This window comes from Crocuta crocuta, unplaced genomic scaffold, assembly GCF_008692635.1.
Source record: "Crocuta crocuta isolate KB4526 unplaced genomic scaffold, BGI_CrCroc_1.0 scaffold866, whole genome shotgun sequence".
In the NCBI taxonomy this organism is placed as follows: domain Eukaryota; kingdom Metazoa; phylum Chordata; class Mammalia; order Carnivora; family Hyaenidae; genus Crocuta; species Crocuta crocuta.
This window is the reverse complement of record NW_027531900.1, coordinates 881,874-903,119: the sequence shown is the minus strand read 5'-3', so window position 1 is coordinate 903,119 and position 21,246 is coordinate 881,874. Positions and strand designations below refer to the sequence as shown.

The 21,246-nt window shown below is 57.7% G+C and overlaps 1 protein-coding gene across 1 annotated transcript in view; it reads right to left on the bottom strand.

The window, feature by feature from the left end:
• WNK2 (WNK lysine deficient protein kinase 2) overlaps positions 1-18,555 on the bottom strand; it is a 122,549-nt gene extending 103,994 nt beyond the window's left edge. The window contains 2 exon segments of the mRNA XM_077773952.1: positions 16,226-16,356; positions 18,405-18,555. Of these exon segments, the coding sequence (XP_077630078.1) occupies positions 16,226-16,356; positions 18,405-18,555 (282 nt within the window).
• Between the last annotated feature and the right edge of the window lie 2,691 nt (positions 18,556-21,246).

Genomic DNA, 21,246 nt, shown 5'->3' with positions numbered 1-21,246 from the left:
CCCCGGGGAGGCGCGCAGGCACTGGCGCTGCGGAGGACCAGGAGAGCAGCGAGGCGCCCGCGCCCACGCCGCCTGCCTCTCGCCTGCAACGTCCAAACCAGGCTGCCCTGTGTCAGCAGCAGGCGCGGGGCCGCAGCCCGGGCACCCCAGGCGCAGCGGGAGAGGGACGGGGGCCGACCGGTGCAGCCGGGCCGAATGCCGAAGGGCACCTTGACGAGCGCGGCAAACAGGCCACCTGGGAGAAGCGCTGGGGNCCCCCGTGCGCTGACCGGGCGCCCCGCCTCCAGCAACGCTGCTTCTAAAACAACAGGGCCTTGAGCACCCTCGGCCGCTCTGCACGCGCAGAATTCCACCCGCCCCCTTCTGTTTTAAACTTTCACTATTTTGGGGGCACCTGGGGGGCTCAGTCGGTTGAGCATCTGACCTCAGCTCAGGTCATGGTCTCCAGGCTCATGAGTTCGAGCCCACGTCGGGCTCTGTGCTGACAGCTCAGAGCCTGGAGCTGCTTCAGCTTCTGTGTCTCCCTCTCTCCCTGCCCCTCCCCTGCTCACACACACACGCTCCCTCCCTCCCTCCCTCTCTCTCTCTCTCTCTCTCTCTCTCAAAAATAAGCGCTAAAAAAAATAAAAATAAAACACAAAAAAATAAAAATAAAACCATTCACTATTTTCACCTGCTTTTGCTCCATCTTATTTCTAGCTGATGTTCCTCAACTGGCCCACCCCATCCCTGAGGGGGACACCCCCCCCAACCCCGGGGGGAGCCACCCAGCTGGGCAGGCAGGCCCTGCAGGCACCCGGGGCACGCCACCCAGTGGGCGTTCACCCGACCNTGACAGCTCAGAGCCTGGAGCTCCTTCAGCTTCTGTGTCTCCCTCTCTCCCTGCCCCTCCCCTGCTCACACACACACGCTCCCTCCCTCCCTCCCTCTCTCTCTCTCTCTCTCTCTCTCTCAAAAATAAGCGCTAAAAAAAATAAAAATAAAACACAAAAAAATAAAAATAAAACCATTCACTATTTTCACCTGCTTTTGCTCCATCTTATTTCTAGCTGATGTTCCTCAACTGGCCCACCCCATCCCTGAGGGGGACACCCCCCCCAACCCCGGGGGGAGCCACCCAGCTGGGCAGGCAGGCCCTGCAGGCACCCGGGGCACGCCACCCAGTGGGCGTTCACCCGACCTGCCACAGGCAGGGGGGAGGACAGCAGGGGGCAGACAAGCCCCGAGCACGGCGCCCACACGGGCACATGGTGTAGGTGGGACAAGTGGTCCATTGATGCCCAAAGGCCAGGAATCCCATCCACAGACGGCGAGGGCCACCAAGGCCACAGGACCGCAGGAACGGGCCTGGGGACACCCCACCTCACACCCCTCAGCACCCCTCCCCAGGGTGTCTGCCCTCCCAACACCCACTCACTCACAGGAGCCTGCCTGCCTGCAGTAACAGGCGAGCCATGGTGTTCGTCCCCCCGGGGTCGCACCAGCCCTCCTGGCCTCCCTCCCTGCAGGACACTGCCCCTCCCCCTTCCCACGTGGCCGCTCCAGGGTCAGGGGTGCTCGGTGTCCCCCATGCCTGTGCCACGAGTCCCTGCCTAGAACCTCAAACTTCCAGTTCCGGGGTGGCTGTCATAGGAAGGAAACACTCTGGCTTGGATGCTCCCAACGAAATGTCTAGAAGCCGCCAAAGGACAGACGGCCACCACCCACGGCAGCTTCTGTCCCTCAAGCTCCCCAACAGTCCATGTGACAAGGCAGCCCCATGTCATGTGAGAGGAGCACATGCTAGTGCAGCTCACACACATGTCAGGGCAAGGCAGGGCGTGGCCTGCGTCTCCAGGACCCAAAAACCACTTTCTAAACCATTCTGTCAGGTCCCCTAGAACCAGCCCTGCTCTGCCTGCGGCCGTCCAGAGCCAGGCCTGGGGAACCTGCTCTCCAGGAGCTCGGACGGCCCGATGGCCCGGGGCCCCTCAGGCTGCTGACAAACCCATAGTCTCCGCAGGTGGGTCACTGGTATTGCAAGGCACGGCACTTCCCCTAAATCCAGGCGCACGGGGCCCCCCACGGCCCCCCGGGGTGCCGGCAGCCCTGCCCTGTCCCTGCCTCACACCCTCTCCCCCTGACTTTGCGATGTTTCTTCCAAGACAACCAAATACGCTCGCTTGCTTGGAACTCTAAGAAGAACCCCCCGGGGACCTGTCCAGGCAGGTGTCAATGGATTGCTGGTGGCCAACCTAGCACGGTGACTTCCCAGCCTGAAGACACAGCACAGGGGCCCCAACAGCAGCCAGGCTGAGAAGCAGCACCCACAGGGCACAGGACAAGGCACCCTGATGTATCAGCCTCCCACCCCCGCCTGCACCCAGCTGCGGGCAGGGCTGGGGCTGAGCCCACCCTGAGCTCACCCCGGGGGGACCGGGGAGGCTGGCGGGCTCTTGCCAACGCTGGTGCAGGTAGGGGACGCGGGCTGTGTGTGGTGATTCACCGTCACTGCACATGTTGGCTCAGATGCTCCAGTTATGACTTTGCAGAAATACCAAAGAACGTGAAAAAAACCAAGAAGGGCAGCACCCAAGTGAAAGCCTCCATGTCGGAGGAAGGGGGCTCGGGGCGGGACCTTCTGAGGATCCCACGTACCTGGAGGTGCCCCGGCGGTGGCCTGCCCGTGTGTCCCACAGCCCCGCCCACTGCAGAGGCCCAGGGCCGGCGCGCAGAGGGGGCTGAGAAAACAGGGCCCCCAGGCAGCCCCACGGCAGGGCCTCTTTCCCCTTCAGGGGAAATTCATGCACCCATGGGGCCCCCGGGGGCTCGGGAACTTGGGGGACCACAAGTCACCTCAAACAGGGGGCGGCCCGCTCGGGGACAGCAGGAGGCCTGCAGCCCTGAGCCCCAGGGGACCACTGCGCCCACACCCCAGCTCCCCCAAAGCAGCCCCAGCAGCCTGGCTCGGGCCCTGGCTCTGCCTCCGACTGCCCGCTGGGAAGGGGACCAGCGTGATTCATCTTTCCAAAAGCCTGGAAATTTCCAGCTGGAGCGTCCCTTGACCCTGAGGCACAGGCCAGGGGCTGTGAGTGGCCCCTCACAGAGTCCCTCTTCATCATGTGACGCGGCCGAGGCACCGGCCTGACCGCATCTGTGACAGGCAGCACCACCTGCAGGCCCAGAGATGCGGCCCGAGGCCGTGCGGGAGCCAGGAGGCCCGCAGCCCAGTCTCTGAGGGACACAAAGCAGTGCCTCTGGAGACTCAAAAACAATGATAACAGGGGCGCCTGGGTGGCTCAGTCGGTTAAGCAGTTAAGCAACCGACTCCTGATTTCGGCTCAGGTCATGATCTCACGGTTCACGGGATCGAGCCCCAAGTCCGGGCTCTGTGCTGACAGCGCAGAGTCTACCTGGGATTCTCGGTCTCGGTCTCTCTGCCCCTCCCCGCTCACGCCTACGCACACACACTCTTTCAAAATAAATAAACTTAAAAAAAAAAAAAAAAAGATGAAGTAGAGGGATCATTCTAGATGAAAGAAAACTGACAGACAACCAAATGCAGCTCCCGACTCCCAAAGGGATCCAAACAGGAAAACCGTCAGCACCGCTGGGAAGCACAGCCCACGTGGGACGCACAGCTGATGGCACCCAAATCAGGTGAGGGCGTGACACTGAGCTGCGGTCCTGGGGGCACACGAGCTGCACTCAGGGCATGGGGGCCACAGGCCACAGTTCCCGCGACACGGCGCATGCGCCAGACGTTAACAGCTGGCGGCCAAGCTCTCCTAAGTTTTTCCAGATAAAACGTTTGTGGGAAAGTGAACGCTGGGTCACTGGCGGAGAGGAGGCGGCTCTGATGGCGGAGAGGAGCGCAGGGCTGCCAGTGGCGGGAGGGGACGCAGTCCCATGGCAGGAGGAGCCAGCGCCCCCAGGTGCCCACAAGTGGCAGGTGTGGGCGCCATTCTGCCAGCGAGACAGGCCCCGGCAGGGCCTTGAAGACACGAGGTAACCACGACAGACACGGGCAAGCCCCCTCATAGCCTGACCCACCCCCCACCAAGAAAACCCACCACCCCAGCCCCAGGAACACACTGAAATCCATCTATACCAGCAGGCCTTTCCCAGGCGCCCTTACAGCCAGCCATGCCCTCCCACTCTGACCTGGGGGACCAAAATCTTTTACTGGTAAACAATTTCCTTCATGGATTACAATATGAACTTCCACCTACCCGCCTGCTTTCTGCCCTCAAACGTGGTTGTGACGCCTGAAGCTATGGCAGCCTTTTTGCACCATGAGGCCATGAGCCTGCGGACAAATCCAACATGGCTGAGGAGAGCAGAAAACAGGAAAGCACCACTGTCCCTGCCCACACTGCTAAGCCACGAGGGCCCTTGACTGGCCACCCCTAGGTCTCAGGTTACAAGTCTGCCCTGCTCAGCCACACTCGGTACAGCTGAGAATCTCCCAGCTCACCTGCTCGTGAGCAGGAGCCAGGAGAGCAGGGACCCTGGGGAAGAGTGGACACTGGGGGGATGGGTTCTTCCCCACAGCATCCAGCCAGGGACAGGTGGGGGTGCCAAGGGCCGTGTCCCACACCTGGCTCTAAGCACTGCCAACGGCACCGCCAATGAATCGGGCGGAAGCCCCCATGATGCCCGCCATGGGGCCAAGACATTCTATGGGGACATCCACATCTCAACCAATATTTGGCAGCCACGCCGCTCCCCAGAGCCCATCCTGTTCCCATGAAGCAATGGGAAAAGAAAAGGCAAGTCCCCCTACACCCCCCGAGAGCTTCACAACACCACGGGCATTTTAAAGGCTCTGAAAAGTAACGCAACAGCAATCTTGCCTGACCCAGCACTCCCCATCAGGGAAGAAGCCTAGGCCATGCCACCAGGCACTGCCTCACGGTGTGAGCTACCCCCTCCCCACCCCAAGCCTCCTCATCTGTAAAAGCAGAGTCCCAAAATCTCTTTAGATGGTTCTGAAAACCCAATAAGCTCACAGGTGGTCTAGGCGCCCAAGATAGCCCTTCCTGCCCAGTCTCTGCATGCGGCCAGCTGATGGCCATGCTCAGATCTCCCCGAGAGGACGACCCCAGTCAAGGCAGTCTTCCATAAAACTTCAGGCTCGGAACCACAGAGCCTCTGCCAGCATCCCCCTCGACCCCACCGGCTCCTCTGCCCAAGTGTCTGGGCAGGGCTCGTACCATGACATCTTCATTTCTGGAGCCGCTGCGGACAGATCTCCCTCCTGAACACTGCACTGTGGGAAATATGCCCAGCTCATGGGGAGCCAGGCGTGACAGGGACCATGTGTCTGGGCCCTCCCAGAACAGACACTCAGGGAGCCCCTAATCCAGAGCCGCCTCTCTGAGCCTAAACACTCAGTCACACATGTGCCACACATGTGGCTTCCCCCACATGGCAAGCATGGCTGAGAACTTTCTAGAACAGCAAATACAAAAACAGTAATGAACCCTGAAACATAGCCTCTCCTTGAAAATACAGCATGAAGGGACTATTAACACATTTATTTATTGGAGGGAGAGGAAGGAAAGGGGGAGAGGGCAAGAAAGGGAGGGCAAAGGAAGGAGAGGGAGGGAGGGAGGGAGGGGGAGGGGGAAGAGAGGGAGGGGAAGAGAGAGAGAGAGGGAGGGAGAGAATCCCAAGGCAGGCTCTGCGCTGATAGCTCCCGATGGGGGTTCAACCCCATGACCCTGGGATCATGACCTGAGCTGAAATCAAGAGTCAGACACTCAACTGACTGAGCCCCCCAGGCGCCCCTAAAAGACCCTTTAGTCCCACAAAAGGTGGGACACACCGTGAAGCTGCTGCAGCTGTGGGGCACGCGCACGCGTGTGTGTGTGAGAAGGAGACCTGGGAAGGAACAGGCACGTCACTGGGATTCAGAGTGGGTTGTTCTGTAACTGCACGCTCCTCTAGCGTGGCTGTAGCCATGGGTTTTTTTTAAACTAACAGACTATTTCTTAGAGAGGTTCTAGGTTTATGGAAAGATTGAGCAGAAAGTACAGAATTCTCATGGACTCCCTCACAACCCCCCCACCCCCCACTCAGCCTCCTTTTATCAGGTGCACTGGGCACACTTAGCGTCCGTATGAACACATTATTAACTAGAGCCTACAATTCACATCAGGGTTCATCTTTGGCCGTGTGAGTTCTGTGGTTTGGACGAATGTATGAGGACACTCCTCACAGGATCACAGAGTAGCTACACTGCCTCAGACTGCTCTGTGCTCCCCCCATTCACCGNCTGCTCCACATTCATGCCTTTCTGGAACTCATGGTTTGGAATCACACAGTACGTAGCCTTCTCAAGCTGGTTTCTTTTGCTTAGTAATATGCGTTTAAGGTTCATTTCTGTCTTCCCACGACATAATAACTCATTTCTTTCTGGCGCTGAGTAATACCCCCTTGTCTGGAGGGACCCGGAGTATTTGCCCATCACCCACTGAAGGACTCCTCGGATGCTTCCAAGCTGTGGCATCAAGAGTAAAGCTGCTGCAGGCATCCTATGCAGGTTTTGTGGGGACCTAAGTTTTTAACTGCTCCGGGTCAATACCTNCTGCCGTGACCGGGCGCCCCTGCCGCTGCGCGTCCTCGCCCGCGCGGGGTTCCGGGCTCTGGGTTTCGGCCGTCCTACACGGGCAGTGGAGTCTTGTTTGGGTTTGCATTTCCCTGGTGACGGGACGTGAAGTGCTCGTTTGCCGTGTGTGTGTGTCTTCTCTGAGGAGGTGTCTGTGGCCCACTTTTTATTCAGGCTGTTTGTGCTCTAACTGTTGAGTTTTAGGAGTTCTTCGGATGTTATATTAGGATTTTTTTTCAGAGATTGTGCCCTTGGTTTGTATTTAAAATGTGACTGCCAAGGGGCGCCNAAATAAAATAAAATAAAATAAAATAAAATGTGACTGCCAAGAGTATCAGCCTGATACCAAAACCAGATAAAGACACAAAAAGAGAACTAGCGGCCAATATCACTGATGGTCATAGATGCAAAAATCCTCCACAAAATACGAGCAAACCAAATCCAACAATACATTTAAGAAAATCATGCACCACGATCAAGTGGGACTTACTCCTGGTTTGCAAGAGTGGTTCAATATTTGCAAGACAATCAACGTGACATATCACATCAATAAGAGAAAGGATAAAACCATGTGATCGTCTCAGTAGATGTAGAAAAAGCATCTGACAAAGTACAGCATCCGCTCTTGATAAAATCTCTCAACAAGGGGTTGCCTGGGTGGCTCAGCTGGTGGAGCATCTGACTTCAGCTCAGGTCATAATCTTGTGGTTCATGAGTTTGAGCCCCACATCCGTGCTGACAGCTCAGAGCCCAGAACCTACCTCAGACCCTGTCTCCCTCCCTCTCTGCCTCCACTCATTCTTTCTCTCTCTCTCAAAAATTAAAAAAAAATAATTTAATTTTAAAGGAACATACCTCAACTACATGTGTATACATATACATACGCACACACATATATGCACATATATACATATACATGTGCATGTGTAAACATAGAAGTACATACTTGTGAAAAACCCCACAGCTAACGTACTCAATGGTGAAAACTGGAAAGCACTTCCCTCTAAGGTCAGGAACAAGGCAGGGATGTCCACCCTCACCACTTTTATTCAACATAATACTAGAAGTCCTAGCCTCAGCAATCAGGCAAGAAAAAGAAATAAAAGACATCCAAACTGGTAAGAAAGAACTAAAACTTTCACTATTTCCAGATGACATGATACTATACACAGAATTCCTAAAGACTCCACCAAAAAACTACTAGAACTGATAACTAAATTCAGTAAAGTCACAGGATACAAAATTAATATATAGAAACCAGTTATGTCTCTATTCACTAAGTAGCAAAAAGAGAAATTAAGAAAACAATCCCACTTACAATTGCACCAAAAATAAGATTGCCTAGAAATAAACCTAGCCAAGGAGGTGAAAGACCTCTACTGTGAAAACTATAGAACACTGATGAAGTAAACCAAATACGTCAAAAAGAACGGGAAAGACTGAACGCCCGGGTGGCTCAGGTGGTCAAGCGTCCAATTTCAGCTCAGGTCATGATCTCTCGGCTCATGAGTTCAAGCCCTGAATCAGGCTCTCTGCTGTCAGAACCGAGCTTCCTTCGGTTCCTGTTCCAGTCTCTCTCTCTGCCCCTCCCCAGCTCATGCTTTCTCTCTGTCTCAAAAATAAATAAAAACATGAAAAAGAAAGAAAGAAAGAAAGAAAGAAAGAAAGAAAGAAAGAAAGAAAGAAAGAAAGAAAGAAAGAAAAAGAAAGAAAGAACGAACGAACTGGAAAAATAGGATATCCAGGTGGCTCAGTCCAGGTGGCTTGTGGTCACAGGATCTCGTGGACATAGGATCAAGCCCAGTGTCCAGCTCTGCACTGAAAGTGGAGCCTGCTTGGGACTCTCTCTCTGCCCCACGCCTGCTCACATGCACCCACTCTCTCTCAAAATAAATAACAAATTAAAAAAAAGAAAGAAAGACACGGAAAGACATTCCATGCTCATGGACTAGAAGAACAAATATTGTTAAAATGTCTATATTACCCAAAGCAATCTACACATTTAATGCAATCTCTACCAAAAAACCATGAGCATTTTTTGCAGAGCTAGAACAAACAATCCTAAAATTTGTAGGGAACCACAAAAGACCCCAAAGAGCCAAAGCAATTTTGAAAAAAGAAAAGCAAAGTATCACAATTCCAAATATTACAGAACCATAGTGATCAAAACAGTATGGCACTCACACAAAAACAGAGACACAGATCAGTGGAACAGAACAGAAAATCCATAAACGAGCCTATGATTATGTGGTCAACTAATTTTCAACAAAGGACACAAGAATATGCAGTGGGAAAAGGACGGTCTCTTCAACACACGGTGTTGGGAAAAGTGGACAGCTACAATCAGAAGAACGAAACTGGATCCTCTCTTACACCAAACACACAAAAAATAAGCCCTACATGGATCAAAAACCTACATGTAAGACCAGGAACCATAAAAATCCTAGAAGAGAACGCAGGCAGTAAGTTCTCTGACATCAGCCATAGCAACTTTTTCCTAGACATGTCTCCAGGGGTAAGGGAAAAAAGCAAAAATAAACTATTGGGACTACATCAGAATAAAAAGCTTCTGGGAAGCCGAGGTGGCTCAGTCAGTTAAGTGTCCAAGTCTTGATCTCAGCTCAGGTCATGATCTCATGGTTTCATGAGTTTGAGTCCCACATTCGGCTCTGTGCTGGCAGCGTGGAGTCTGCTCAGGATTCTCTCCTCTCTATGCGCCTCTCTCTCTCTCAAAATAAACATTAAAATTTAAACAAATAAAATAATAAGATTCTGCACAGCAAAGAAAACAACCAACAAATCTAAAAGGCAATCTACTGAATGGGAGAAGATATTTACAAATGACCTATCAAATCAAGGGTTAGTATCCAAAATATGTAAAGAACTTAGACAACTCAACACCCAAAAAACAAACAATCCAATTACAAATGGGCAGAAGACACAAACAAAGAAGACATCCAGATGGCTAACAGACACATGAAATGATCTCAACATCACTCATCATCAGGGAAACACAAGTCAAAACCACACACAATAAGCTATTGCCTCACACCTGTCAGAATGGCTAAAATCAAAAACCCAGGAAACAAAAGAGTGTTGGAAAGGATATGGAGAAAAAGAGCCCTCTTGCACTGCGGGTGGGAATGCAAACTGGTGTGGCCGCTCTGGAAAACAGTGTGGACATTCCTCAGAAAGTTAAAAATAGAACTACCTCACGAGCTAGCAACTGCATTTCTAGGTAGTTATTCAAAAATATGAAAACACTAATTCAAAGGGATACACACACCCCTACATTTACAGTAGCCAAGATGCCAAAGGAGCCCAAGTGCCAATCGAGCGATGAATAAAGTAGTTTATCCACAATGGACTATTACTCAGCCATAAAAAGGATGAAATCCTGCCATTTGCGACGACACAGATGGAGCTAGAGAGTATTATGCTAAGCAAAATAAGTTAGTCAGAGAAAGACAAATACCATATGATTTCACGCATGTGTGGAATTTAAGAAACAAAACAAACAAGCAAAGGGAAAAAGCGAGGCAAACCAAGAAACAGAGTCTTCACTGCAGAGAACAAACTGATGGCTACTGGAGGGGAGGTGGGGGGTGGGCATGGGGGCAGGAGGTTTGGGGGTTAAGGAGGGCATGTGTGACGATCACTGGGTGATGTATGGACATGGTGAATCGCCACACTGCACACGAGAAACTAACGCTATTACACTGTATGTTACCCGCACTGGAATTAAAATAAAATAAAGCAAAATAAGTCCTTGCCAACCCCGTGCTCACCCAGACTCTCTCTGTTACTCTCCACGAGATTTTTAGTTTTGCAGCGTGCATTTAGGTCTCCGATCCATTTTGAGTTAATTTTGTGGAGCAAGGGCCATGCAGATTCATGTCTTTGCGTGTGGACGTCGGTTGTCCCAACACCGTCTGCTGAAGAGACGGGTCTCTGCTCCCTTGTCAAAGGTCAGTGACCTGTATTCACCCGGGTCTGTTTCCGGGCTCCCAGCCCTGTTCCACCAAGCTATCTAGCCATCTGTCAATTCCTGCGCCAACACCGCACTGTCTTGATCCCTTTCTTTTCTTCTTTTCCCCCAAAATGTGACACGTGTTTAAAGAAAGCCAACTTAAATGAGAGGTAGTGAGCAAGTATTCCGAGAAAACTTAGAATCCCAGCCTCTGGGGAACAGGACTGGATCTGGAAACTATCTGAAGCGAGCAGCAGCCAATCCCCAGGATGCCAACCTCTGGAGCCACCCTCCTGGGCCTCTCTGCCCAATCAGCCCCTAGACTGTCCGTGGCCAGAGGCAGATCCTAACCTGCTTCCCAGGGACTCCAGCTGCCGCGTTCACACCTCTTCCTTATCTGCCTCCATGGCAGGTGCTGAAGCTGAGCACAGGCCCCGGCGGGCCCGCACCTGGGAGGCCCTGCAGCCCCCGGGGACGCCCGCTCCCGCCACAGGCAGGCCTCCCCGCTCCTCCAGGCCCAGCCGCTCTCCACTTCAATCTCCACTTTCTAGGACAGTTTGTTTTTGCAGGGGGAGCTTCACTCTGAGTGCCGGCTCTGAGCTCGATGCCAAGTACTTCTCAACAGTCCCCACTACCCCACAAGGTCAGGGGCACTCTCCTCACTGCACAAGTAGGTAAACCAAGGCTCACAAAGTCAGGTGTCGTCCCCAAGGCCTCCCCACTGGGAAGCTTGTGGGCCCGGGGTCCAAACGCCACAGGGACCCCTGCTCTGGGGCATCTGTGTGCGCCGGGCAGGGTGTGCAGCCCGGCCACAAGGTTCCTGAACATCCCTGGCCGGCACCACGGGCAGCTTCCGCCACGCCGCTCAGCCTGGACGCCCGAACCTCAGCAGACCAGGTCAAGTGCTGTTTCCTCAAAGAGGTGACCTGGAGCTCCGTGTCATCACTCTGGGGATCACCCAGCTTCAGCCTACAGCTGGCCCAAGCCACAGGCCCCAAGAGAGGCCTATGGCCACGCACAGGGCCACAAGCCCGAGCCACTCTGGAAGGTGAGTGGCAGGCACAGGGCCAGCCCAGGACCGCAGGATGGCCTCCCCCTCCACTCCCTCACCTCCTCCATGAAGGGCTGGCTCTCACACCCTCATGTGGTCTGTGCTGCTCGCTGCGGTGCCTCCAGGCTGGAAGCAGGACACGCACTAGGCCAGCCCCGCTGCACCCCTCCCGCAGACCCGGCATCTGGAATCCTCCGGAACACCGCCCTGCCCACTGGACAATCCTTTTCCTCCCCACCATCACGTTCTGGCTGACAGCCTGCCCGCAACGCCTGCACGCCTGAGGAAGCCCGCAGCCGCGACCTGGAAACACACCGGCAGCGGGGGAGACGCTGGAACAGGGTCCTCGTTCTGGGGCCCGAGTTCCTTGGCAATCGGGCCCTTGTTAGGCTCGGCCCAGTGCCAGGCGCCAGGACCTCCAAGGAGGCCCCAACAGGCACATGCTGGGCAACGGGAACAAGCCACAGGCTCCCAGCGTGCCCACAGCAGCCACCCTCAGCTCAGGACACCGACCGGTCACCACTGAGCACGCTGGCCTCACCCACACCGCACCCCACCGCTGCGCAGGAAGGAAGGGGAGGAGGCCCAGCTACACGGGCTTCTCACACCAGAACAGTGAGCTGTACTGCACGGGAGACGCCGCTCGGGAAAGCAAGCTCTTCCTTGATGTCCATCCAACTGATTTCATATTTCAGCTCCCCGAGCAAATTTAAGCAACAAAGGCACTTACAAATAAAAATAACAACGCAGGATGACCACCCGCCAAACTGAGTCCTATGCGAGGTACTCCAGAGAGCGAGCACAGCCACCTCCACGTGTGCCCCCGCCCCCCATCAACCAGCTCCTGGACACTCCGAAGGCAGACAAGGCCGCAGTCTGAAGCTGCCCAGCACCTCGAGCTGGGTCCCTGGCCTGTCTGTGGAGGGCAACGGGGCACCTGCGGCCAGGTATGCGGCTCCGTGCCCGGCCTGGTGCAGGTGGGGCCCCGGGGCCACAGGAGAGGCCGCTGGGCCGTGGTGATGGCAGGCAGCCCCCCGGTATCCTCGGAGCATAGCGAGGAGACCGGGCCCCCACACACTGGCACGCAGCGAGCCGCCCAGGGCACAGGCAGGTGAGCGGCGCACAACGTCTGGCTGCAGCAGGCAAGTCAGGAACGCAGCAGCCCCACGACCCCACAGAGGGGGTGCAGGAGGCCAGACGTCATCTGGCCTCGTGGTCCCGGTTTACGAGCACCCTCCCCAGCCTGAAGCCCAGGCCTGCCCCTTGGGAGCCCAGCCCCCTCTGGGCAAGGCAGAACAGCCCGAAAGCTTCATGCCAGCGCCTGCGGGGTGTCAGAACCGGTCCCCGGCTGGCGGGGCTCCACCCCGAAGTAGCTCTTTAGGATCCCCCAGTCCTACAAGGGCCCTGCCAGTGCTCCAAGCAGAGGGTCAAGGGTCGGCACCCCCAGGAGGCAGAATGACCCCCCACACTGGGTGTGCCTAGACACTGGCACAGGAAACGTGGTTCCAAGTAGGGACCCTGCCCCCCCCGCGGGAGGCAGTGCCCAGCCCCACAAGAGCTGCTCCCAAAGCCTTCTGCAGGGAGCACCCCATCTCCCCCTGAAGGCAGGGGGCCACAGGCAGGAGCGGGCAGCATCCCAGAGGGGGCTGTAGAGGCTCCCTCCGAGACCCTGAGGAAGTCACTAGAGGAACTGGTGACCCAGGGAAGGCCACCAGCCCGCCTCTGACAGGACTTCAGCCAGATCTGGGCTGGCTGCGTTTTCTCTCCTCGGGGACATACGCCAGCTCAGAGGTGGCAGCAGGTAAGAAGGTGCCCTGCGCCTCCCAGGACAGCGTCAGTGGTCGAGACCCGTCCCTGCCGCCAGGCAGCCCGGGGCAGGGTCTGTGCAGGAGCAGAGCTGCCACGGCCCCGCCCTGCGGACGCGGGAAACAGGAGCGAGAGCGGCACTGCGGTGCGTGCGCGCTTCCTCAGCTGCTGTCACTGCGAGCTCTGGGGCCAGAACGAAAGTTCATTCAAAGGAAGGGAGAGGGAGGTAATACCGTAAGATGGCTTCCCCCACAACTCGGCGTCGGCTCTGGCCGTCTGGGGAATGCAGGAGGGGAGGTCTCTTGCTGCCCTTTGCTGCGAGAACTCACATTGCTGCAAAGCCCTTTCAACACTAANACTCGGCGTCGGCTCTGGCCGTCTGGGGAATGCAGGAGGGGAGGTCTCTTGCTGCCCTTTGCTGCGAGAAGAACTCACATTGCTGCAAAGCCCTTTCAACACTAGTTCATGGAAAGAGATCAGACGTCGTGGGGATCTCACATCCTTGAGGCCAGACTCACTAGGTCTATACGTGCGGCCTCCCCCCACCTCAGGCGGGGCACCCGGGAGAAGAGTGGCCGTCTGGCCGAGGCCAGCAGGCGCAGAGACCCCCAGCCTCCCCCGGAAAGGAGAGGGAAGAAGCCTTCAGAGAGACAGCTTTGGGCCATTCCAAAGCAGCCAACCAAGGCACTTCTAGGGGCTGAGGAAGGGGGGTCGGGGGACGGGAGGACTCCCGTGGAGCTCCCTCTGATGAAGGCAACACCCCCAGTGACCCACCCTCCACTGACACACCTGACACCCAACAATCCTGGGGACTGGCTGGGGGGGAAACACCTCCACATTGGGCACTAGGAAACCCCCTCCCCAGGCACAAAGCCAACACGCCACCTGTTGCCCTCCCTTGGTGCACGGTGGTCTCAGAGGCCCAACCCAGCGCCCTGCTCCCCATGCTCACCTCCTCTACTAAGGGCACCCTCACAGGGCAGATGGCTTCCTCCCGTGATGCTACAATCCCCTCACCCTCCCACCATCTTCGTCTATGTCAGCAATGGTGACCTTGGGGGTCCTCAGCAATAAACACAGTAAACAACAGCAGGTTCTCGGCAGCCGCCCGGCTGCCCCAGGTCACATGGTGCAGAACCCCCTCCGGCCTGCCCAGCAGAAGCAGCTGACCCCAGAGGCGGCCCTCTTGCTGGGGGAAGCACAGGGACGGCTGCCTGCCGACAGGGGCTCCCCGTAACCCCCTGCTCAAGAACTGCCCCCAGACAGATGAGAAGCCCTCTCCAGCCTCCCCACCGCCACCCGGAGTCCAGGCTGGACAGCAGCCAGGCTCCAGGCCTGAGCTCTGCTCAGGGAGCCAGAGGCAGAGCCGCCTGCCTTGCCTTACAGGGAGCGAGAACCTCCTGAGGGTCACGTGCGCCCGCAGTGCCTCATCCCTGCTGAGGCCGACCTCCGCTCCCGCCAGCACCCCGCACAGGCCCGCCGTGGCAGAGCACCAGCGGGTGCCCATGCTGCCACACGGGGTCACCTGGCCAGAGGGAGAAGGGGGGACATCAAGACGCAAGGCCACGCTCTAAACCCCGGGCTCCCCTGCCCCCTCCACAGTCCTCCCTTTCGAATCTCCCCAGGCCTCTTACGCAGCAGCAACATCCGGCTCACTCCCTGCCGTCCTTGGCACACCAGGGCCCCAGACCGCAGGCCACCAAGGCCACCCCTCGGCAGGGCCCAGAACCTACAGCCACGATGGAGGAGAGCTCAGTTCCTCCCGAAGGACTCCGCGGGGCACCAGCAGCCCTGCCGGGAAATCCCCACGTGTCCACTGCAAAACCAAGGGGCTGCGGGAAGGGGTGCCTCTGGAGCTCCTTGTCTTGGGAAAAAGGCTGAAGACAGATCGACACCCCCGAAATTAGCGGGGCTCACCCTCATGCAGGCCCCACTGCAGGGGCTCAGCGAACAGAGCGACCATATCCAGATTCTGAGCCAAAAAGGCAGGCGGCCTGCAGTGTGGCAGGCGGCCCCGTGGCAGGCCTGGAAGGCCGACTTTACAGGGTGCCAGGGTCAGCTTACACCCGAGCAGCGGCTCTTGCCCAGGACGGTCCCCTGCGGGACAGCTGCTCCCCCCCTACAACGAGGGAGGGCCTGTAAACACCCACTCTGACAGGCACTGCCCTGGCTTCCAAGGCTGGCCCGCGGCAGCTCGGGTTACCGTTTATATAATCTCCTAGGGCCGGGGCTGACACAGCCAACGTGAGGGCAAGGTTATGAAAAATGCATGCCCAGAACCTTTGCAAAGGGGGTGGGGGGGGAACCTTACCCGCACCCCGCATGACTGGAGCTTCAGTCCTCTCCCCCATCCATTTCGTGAGCCGGTGGGCCCTGGGAGCTGCAGGAAGGCACTGACCACTTCCAGGCCTGGGGCACATGCATGCAGAGGCAGCCCCCAAGCATCCCCACCTGGGGCGCCTATCCCTTTAACGACTCTGGGCCGTGCCCACTTAAGAGTAGCTCCAACACGGGGCCCCCACAGTCCTCATACGCTGCGGCTGCTGCTGCAAAGAGGCCACCGCTGAGGCCACCCGGGTGCTTAAAGCCCCGCATTGGGCGTCAGCAAAGAGCCAGACGGACAGACACGCCCTCCATGCCCACCCTCCAGCGCGGACCCACACAGTGCCACACTTCACCGCCACACGCTGGGAGGTCCGCCCTCCAGCAGGCAACCTGCCCCCCAGATGGTGCGCACAGCGGGGGCCACACGCGGCTGCCCCCGCGGCCGGACCGCCCGCCGCCCACCTGCGGCCGGCGCCCTCACCTGCAGCTCGCACCAGGCCACCTCCACCCACGTCTCCGTGTCCAGCCCCTTGTAGACCGTCTTGAACGAGCCGCGGCCCAGCTCGATGTCGAACTTGAGGAAGCGGCCGTCCAGGGAGGTGGCCACGNCCCCTCACCTGCCCTGGCAGGCGCGCCGGCCCTGGCAGCCCTGAGCCGGGGCGGGATGGGCAGGCCAGAAGGTGGCCCCCCCCCCGCTCAGGAAGCGGCCTGGGCCCACCGCACCCCCAGGTCCCCGCCTAGGGCCTTTCCCCCTCGCACTTCGGTGGGGTCGGTCAGGAGCGCAGCTGTGATGATCACGCCCACTCTTGCCCCTGAGCAAGCCGAGGCCCTGAGGTAGAAGTTACCTGCTCGGAGCCCCAGCGCTTGTAGGACAGACCAGTGCACAGCGCCTTGCAGAGGCCTCCAGGCGCCCCTCCGCCTGCACGGTGCTTTGTCCCCCACCTTTGTTTAATGCCACCCCCCCCTCTCCCCCGAGCCTTTCCTGATGTCTCCCTCCCTCTTCCTGCTCTGGACTCCCACAGACAAGACCTTCTCCAGGGCATCCTGGACCCTCCTGCAGAGAGGCGGCTTCTGGCAAAAGAATACCCTGGCAGGTACCCCATGCGAGGCCCTCGTGACCCAGCGACTGCGATGTGGGAGCGAGGGCTCGGCAGGCAGCTGTTCCCGCGGTGGCGCTGCCCCTGGCCTCGAGCGCCGTGAGGCAGACACACGCGGACCTCAGATGGGAGGGGTGTCTGTGGGCTCCATGCCCCGGGGACAGATAACTCACGGGACACCAAAGCATCACAGTCAGAGGGGAGGGTTGCCACCCCCTGTTACCCAGAGCAGCAGGACACCCCAACTCCTGGAGCCGCTGGAGCCCCGTCACCAGGGCGGGCATCCCTCCCGGCTCTGTTCAGTGGCACCCAGTGGTGCTGGGAGAATGTGCACCAGGGAAGCAGGCAGAGGCCACAGACCAGGGCCCCTCCCCCCCAGAGGGTGCTTCCGCAGTGTGCTGGCACTGGGTTGGACATTGGGCACGTGCCTACTGAATACGCTCTCCAGTCATCACACCTACCTTGTGTCCGGCCCAGGGCCCAGACCAGCTCAGCCCACCTGAGACCCTCTGAAGCAGGGATCTGAGCAGGACTTCCTGGTGGCGGGTGGGGGAGCCTGCCAGGTCGCAGGGGGCTGGTGAGGACCTTTCTGTCTGGAGGCTAGAGACCCCTAGCCCTGCCCTGCCATTTGTACGATGTTGGGAGAGTCCTACCACAGCAACACCTCAGTATCCCCTGCAGGGCCAGCCTGGCCACCCCGGTGTGTCCACCTCAAAAGACTGCCGGTTCCTCCAAGACATGGTGAGTCTTGGAGGGCACCCAGAGCCCCAAGCCTGTCCATGCTTTCACACCAGACTTGTCCAAGGGAAAATCGACGAGGGGTCAAGCTAAGCATGTTCCGGACAGCCTGCGGGCAGTCTGACCTCCTCCCTGCCTCCCGGGCTACACTGGCAGTGAATAGGCATCATGCCTGTCTGCTGATGGAAGAGATGGCTGGACATTCACAGCGTCACCTGCAGGTTCTGCCCATCCCCCGCTGGTGGGTGGGTGTGGTGTGGCAGCCGTGCCCCCTCATGGCAGGGGCAGCCCAGGCCACAGGGGAGTCGGAAGAACCTGTCCCTGCCTGAGCACTACATGCTCTCTGAGCCCTTAGGGGTGGTTTCAGGCAGTCATGCTTACATGCCTCCAGTGACAGAGAGCTCACTCCCTCTGCTGACCCATGACTAATGGGGTCCATGGCTAAGCAGCTTAGAGACAGGTCACAGTCCTCTTCTGCAAGGACCTCACGCTGGTCTCAGGAGCAGGTCCTGGGATCAGGAAGGGAGAGCCTGAAGGGTCCTTGGACAGATCTAGGGACCAGGGCTTGGCCAGGGCCATGGTTGTCCTGAGGCTCCCACAAGGCAGAGCTGTGCAAGGACACTGTGCCAAGTGCCTGCCTGACCCAGGCTGGCAGGTCTCTGCTGCGGAGCCGCTGTCCCCACGGCTGTCAGACCAAGGGTGTGACTACCTCCTCATCACAGATGAGTATTTTGAGGCCCAGTACAGAGACTGTTCTCCCCACATAAGTGGTTCGCTCAAGGCCACAGAGCAGGAGCCAGTGCCCCTCTCCTCCAGGGCTGTCACCTTGGCTCCCCAAGACCCCAGTGCCTGGTGCCCCAGCCTGGCAGGGCCGGTGGGCGTCTGCAGGCGCGCTGCTGCAGGCTTGCTTCCCCAGCCGGGACCCAGGCCGGCACGCGGCTGTGTCATCATGCCGCTCCTCTGGAGAGGGTGGCATGGCGGTGGTCCAGGGCTTCTGCGTAATCTGGAGGGGGCGCAGTGCCTGCAGGCTCGCTTCCAGGGAGGGCAAGAAGGGTCCCAGGTGCCAGGTAATCTGGGGTGGGTCTGCCTCTGAGTGGACTCCAGCAGCCTGGGGCTGTAGCTGATCTTGTGGTCAGATACCCCCCAGGCCACAGCACAGGAAGGTGGCCCCTCACCAGCAGGGGCGCCTCCACACATCACTGACTTAGTGGCTCCCTGGACAACTATGTGGGGCCTGTCCCAGGTGCAGCTGAGGCCTCAGGTCCTATAGGGGTGGAGGCAGAGTGGGGAGATGGGTCAGGGGGACCAGGGTGGGAGGTCATAGGAGGCGACGAGGCAGGGCGGACCTGTTGGGACCTAACGGAAGGGTAGTTGGGGTAGGCAGGTGGGAGGGGGTCGTGTGGGCCTCTGAACCTCAGGTTCCTGGTCCCTGAGAGGTACACGTGGCTGGGAGAGCAGATGGTGGGGGCCCTCGGCCCGGCCCCTGGGGAAAGCTCTGTAACATCATCTTTGTTTTTCTTCTTTTATAATTAATACAATTATGTAACATTTCCTTTACTCCTCAGTTTTAAAACAGTTTTTATTTTAGGGGTGCCTGGATGGCTCAGTCAATTAAGCGTTCGAATTCAGCTCAGGTCACGATCTTGTGGTTTGTGAGTTTGAGCCTTATGTCAGGTTAGAGCCTGCTTCAGATTCTGTATCTCCCTCTCTCTCTGCCCTTCCCCCACTCACGCTCTCTCTCTCTCTCTCTCCAAAATAAACATTAAAAAAAATTTTTTTTAATGAAAAAATCCGAATCCGAAGCAGGCTCCAGGCTTTGAGCTTGAGGGACAGAGCCTGACGGGGGGCTCGAACCCATTGACGGCAAGATCATGACCTGAGCTGAAGTCAGAAACTCAACTCAGGCGACCCCCAAAAAATTTGTTATAAATAAATAAAATGTAATTGGAGTTTTTGTTAATAATAGCTTCATTGGTATATAATTCAGATTCCATAAAAGTTGCTCTGATTTTAAAGCATATAACTCAGTAGTGTTCAGTACATTCAGATGCAGTACCCACCACCACTGGCTTGTTCCCGAACATCCTCTTCACTCCAGAAAAGACTCTCATTCATCAGCAGTTGCTCCGGCCCCTGTCCCTCAGCTGCCCGTGGAGTCACCTGCTGGGGACTCAGCAAAGTCTCACAGCACCACGCTCCCTGGGCCGGTTCCTCTCGCTCAGAGCGCCTCACTCCACACGGGTCGTGGGTACATCAATGCTTTGCTCCCTTCGTGGCCAAATAACATTCCATTGTACGTTACACATGTTGATTTTTTAAGAGCACATAGTCATTACAGAGAATTTGCAAGACAGAGAAAGTAGAAACAGAAAACTTTAAGCTGTCGTGTGTCGCGACCAAATGTGACTCTCACGGTCCCCCACGGCGGTCCACGCAGGAGATGCTCCGCATACGCCCATCGCGTTGGAACTTCCTCTTCTATGCGAAGAGTCCACACGCAAGGCTGTGTGTTCCGTGTAGTTCGGGCTGGAGAACAAGACGGGCTCAGGCGGCCTGGGTCACACAGGCATTGGACACACACCCGCCTGTGACCTGTCAGCAGCTCGGTCCTCGGGGCCCTGGACTCAGGTTCCACTGGCCCTGCTGCTGGGCTCCTGCACCCCCCGCCCCCGCCCTGCCCGAGGGGCTCACCGTCCTCTTCACGCAGGTGTTAGGGGTGCAAGTGCGGGCGGGAGACAGGGGTTCCCGGGCAGCAGCCCCTGGGCGGGGTCACAGCAGGCTCTCCATCAGGCTTCTTCGGCCCCCAGAGCTGGTCACACCCCTCCTCCCCCTCCGAGGGGGCAGCCAGCACCCCCGCTGCCCGGGGCCCCTGCAGCTCCACAGCCTCCGCCGCCCCCGGCCCTGTGGGGCCCCGTGGGGCCCCGTGGGGCTCTGGGCACCCGAACCCGGCAGGGAGTCCCCTCCCTTGGAAGCATCTCCCATGGGTTGTCTTTGGAATCCTTTGGACAACCGACACGATGGAGTGGCCGCCGCTGTGGGTCCTGGGGCACGAAGGTGCTCCCCGAGGGATTGTTATAAAAGGCGTTGTGAACGTGTAAACGTTCGGCAGCTGTAAACGGTCAGGTAAGCTGGACTCGTTCAGCTGTGATGAAGCCACTTAAATACTCCATCCACAGAGTGTTATGACCCCGTAGTGAGGGAGGTCACGCCCAGTGATGCTCCCCCTAACGCCTGAGCCTTGGGGAAAGGTCCACGGACAGAGGCCATGCCCTGAGGAGAGCCTGGAGCTGCCCCCGGCCATGACCTTCTGCCCCTCCTCAGCTGATTGCTCTGAACTGCGGATCCCGTGTTAGCGCTTCCGGGGCTGGGCGGGGGCTGCTCAAGGCATCCGCGGAAGGTCTGAAAGTCAAGGCTCCCCAACACCTGGCCAGCTCCTGCCTGCCTGTCTGTGTCCTTGCCTGTGAGACCTTCCAGAGACAGGAGGCAGGTGACCCTGATTCAGGACAGACACCCCGTTCACTTTTCCACAGAGATTCCCCCTATGCCTCAGGGGTCTTGGCTACGAGTTCAGGACCACAGATCCAGTGTGTGTGGGAGGGGTGTGGATGGAGCAGAGGAGGAGCGTGGGGAGCCCGGCAGCCACATCTCAACACCAGCCTGGCAGTCC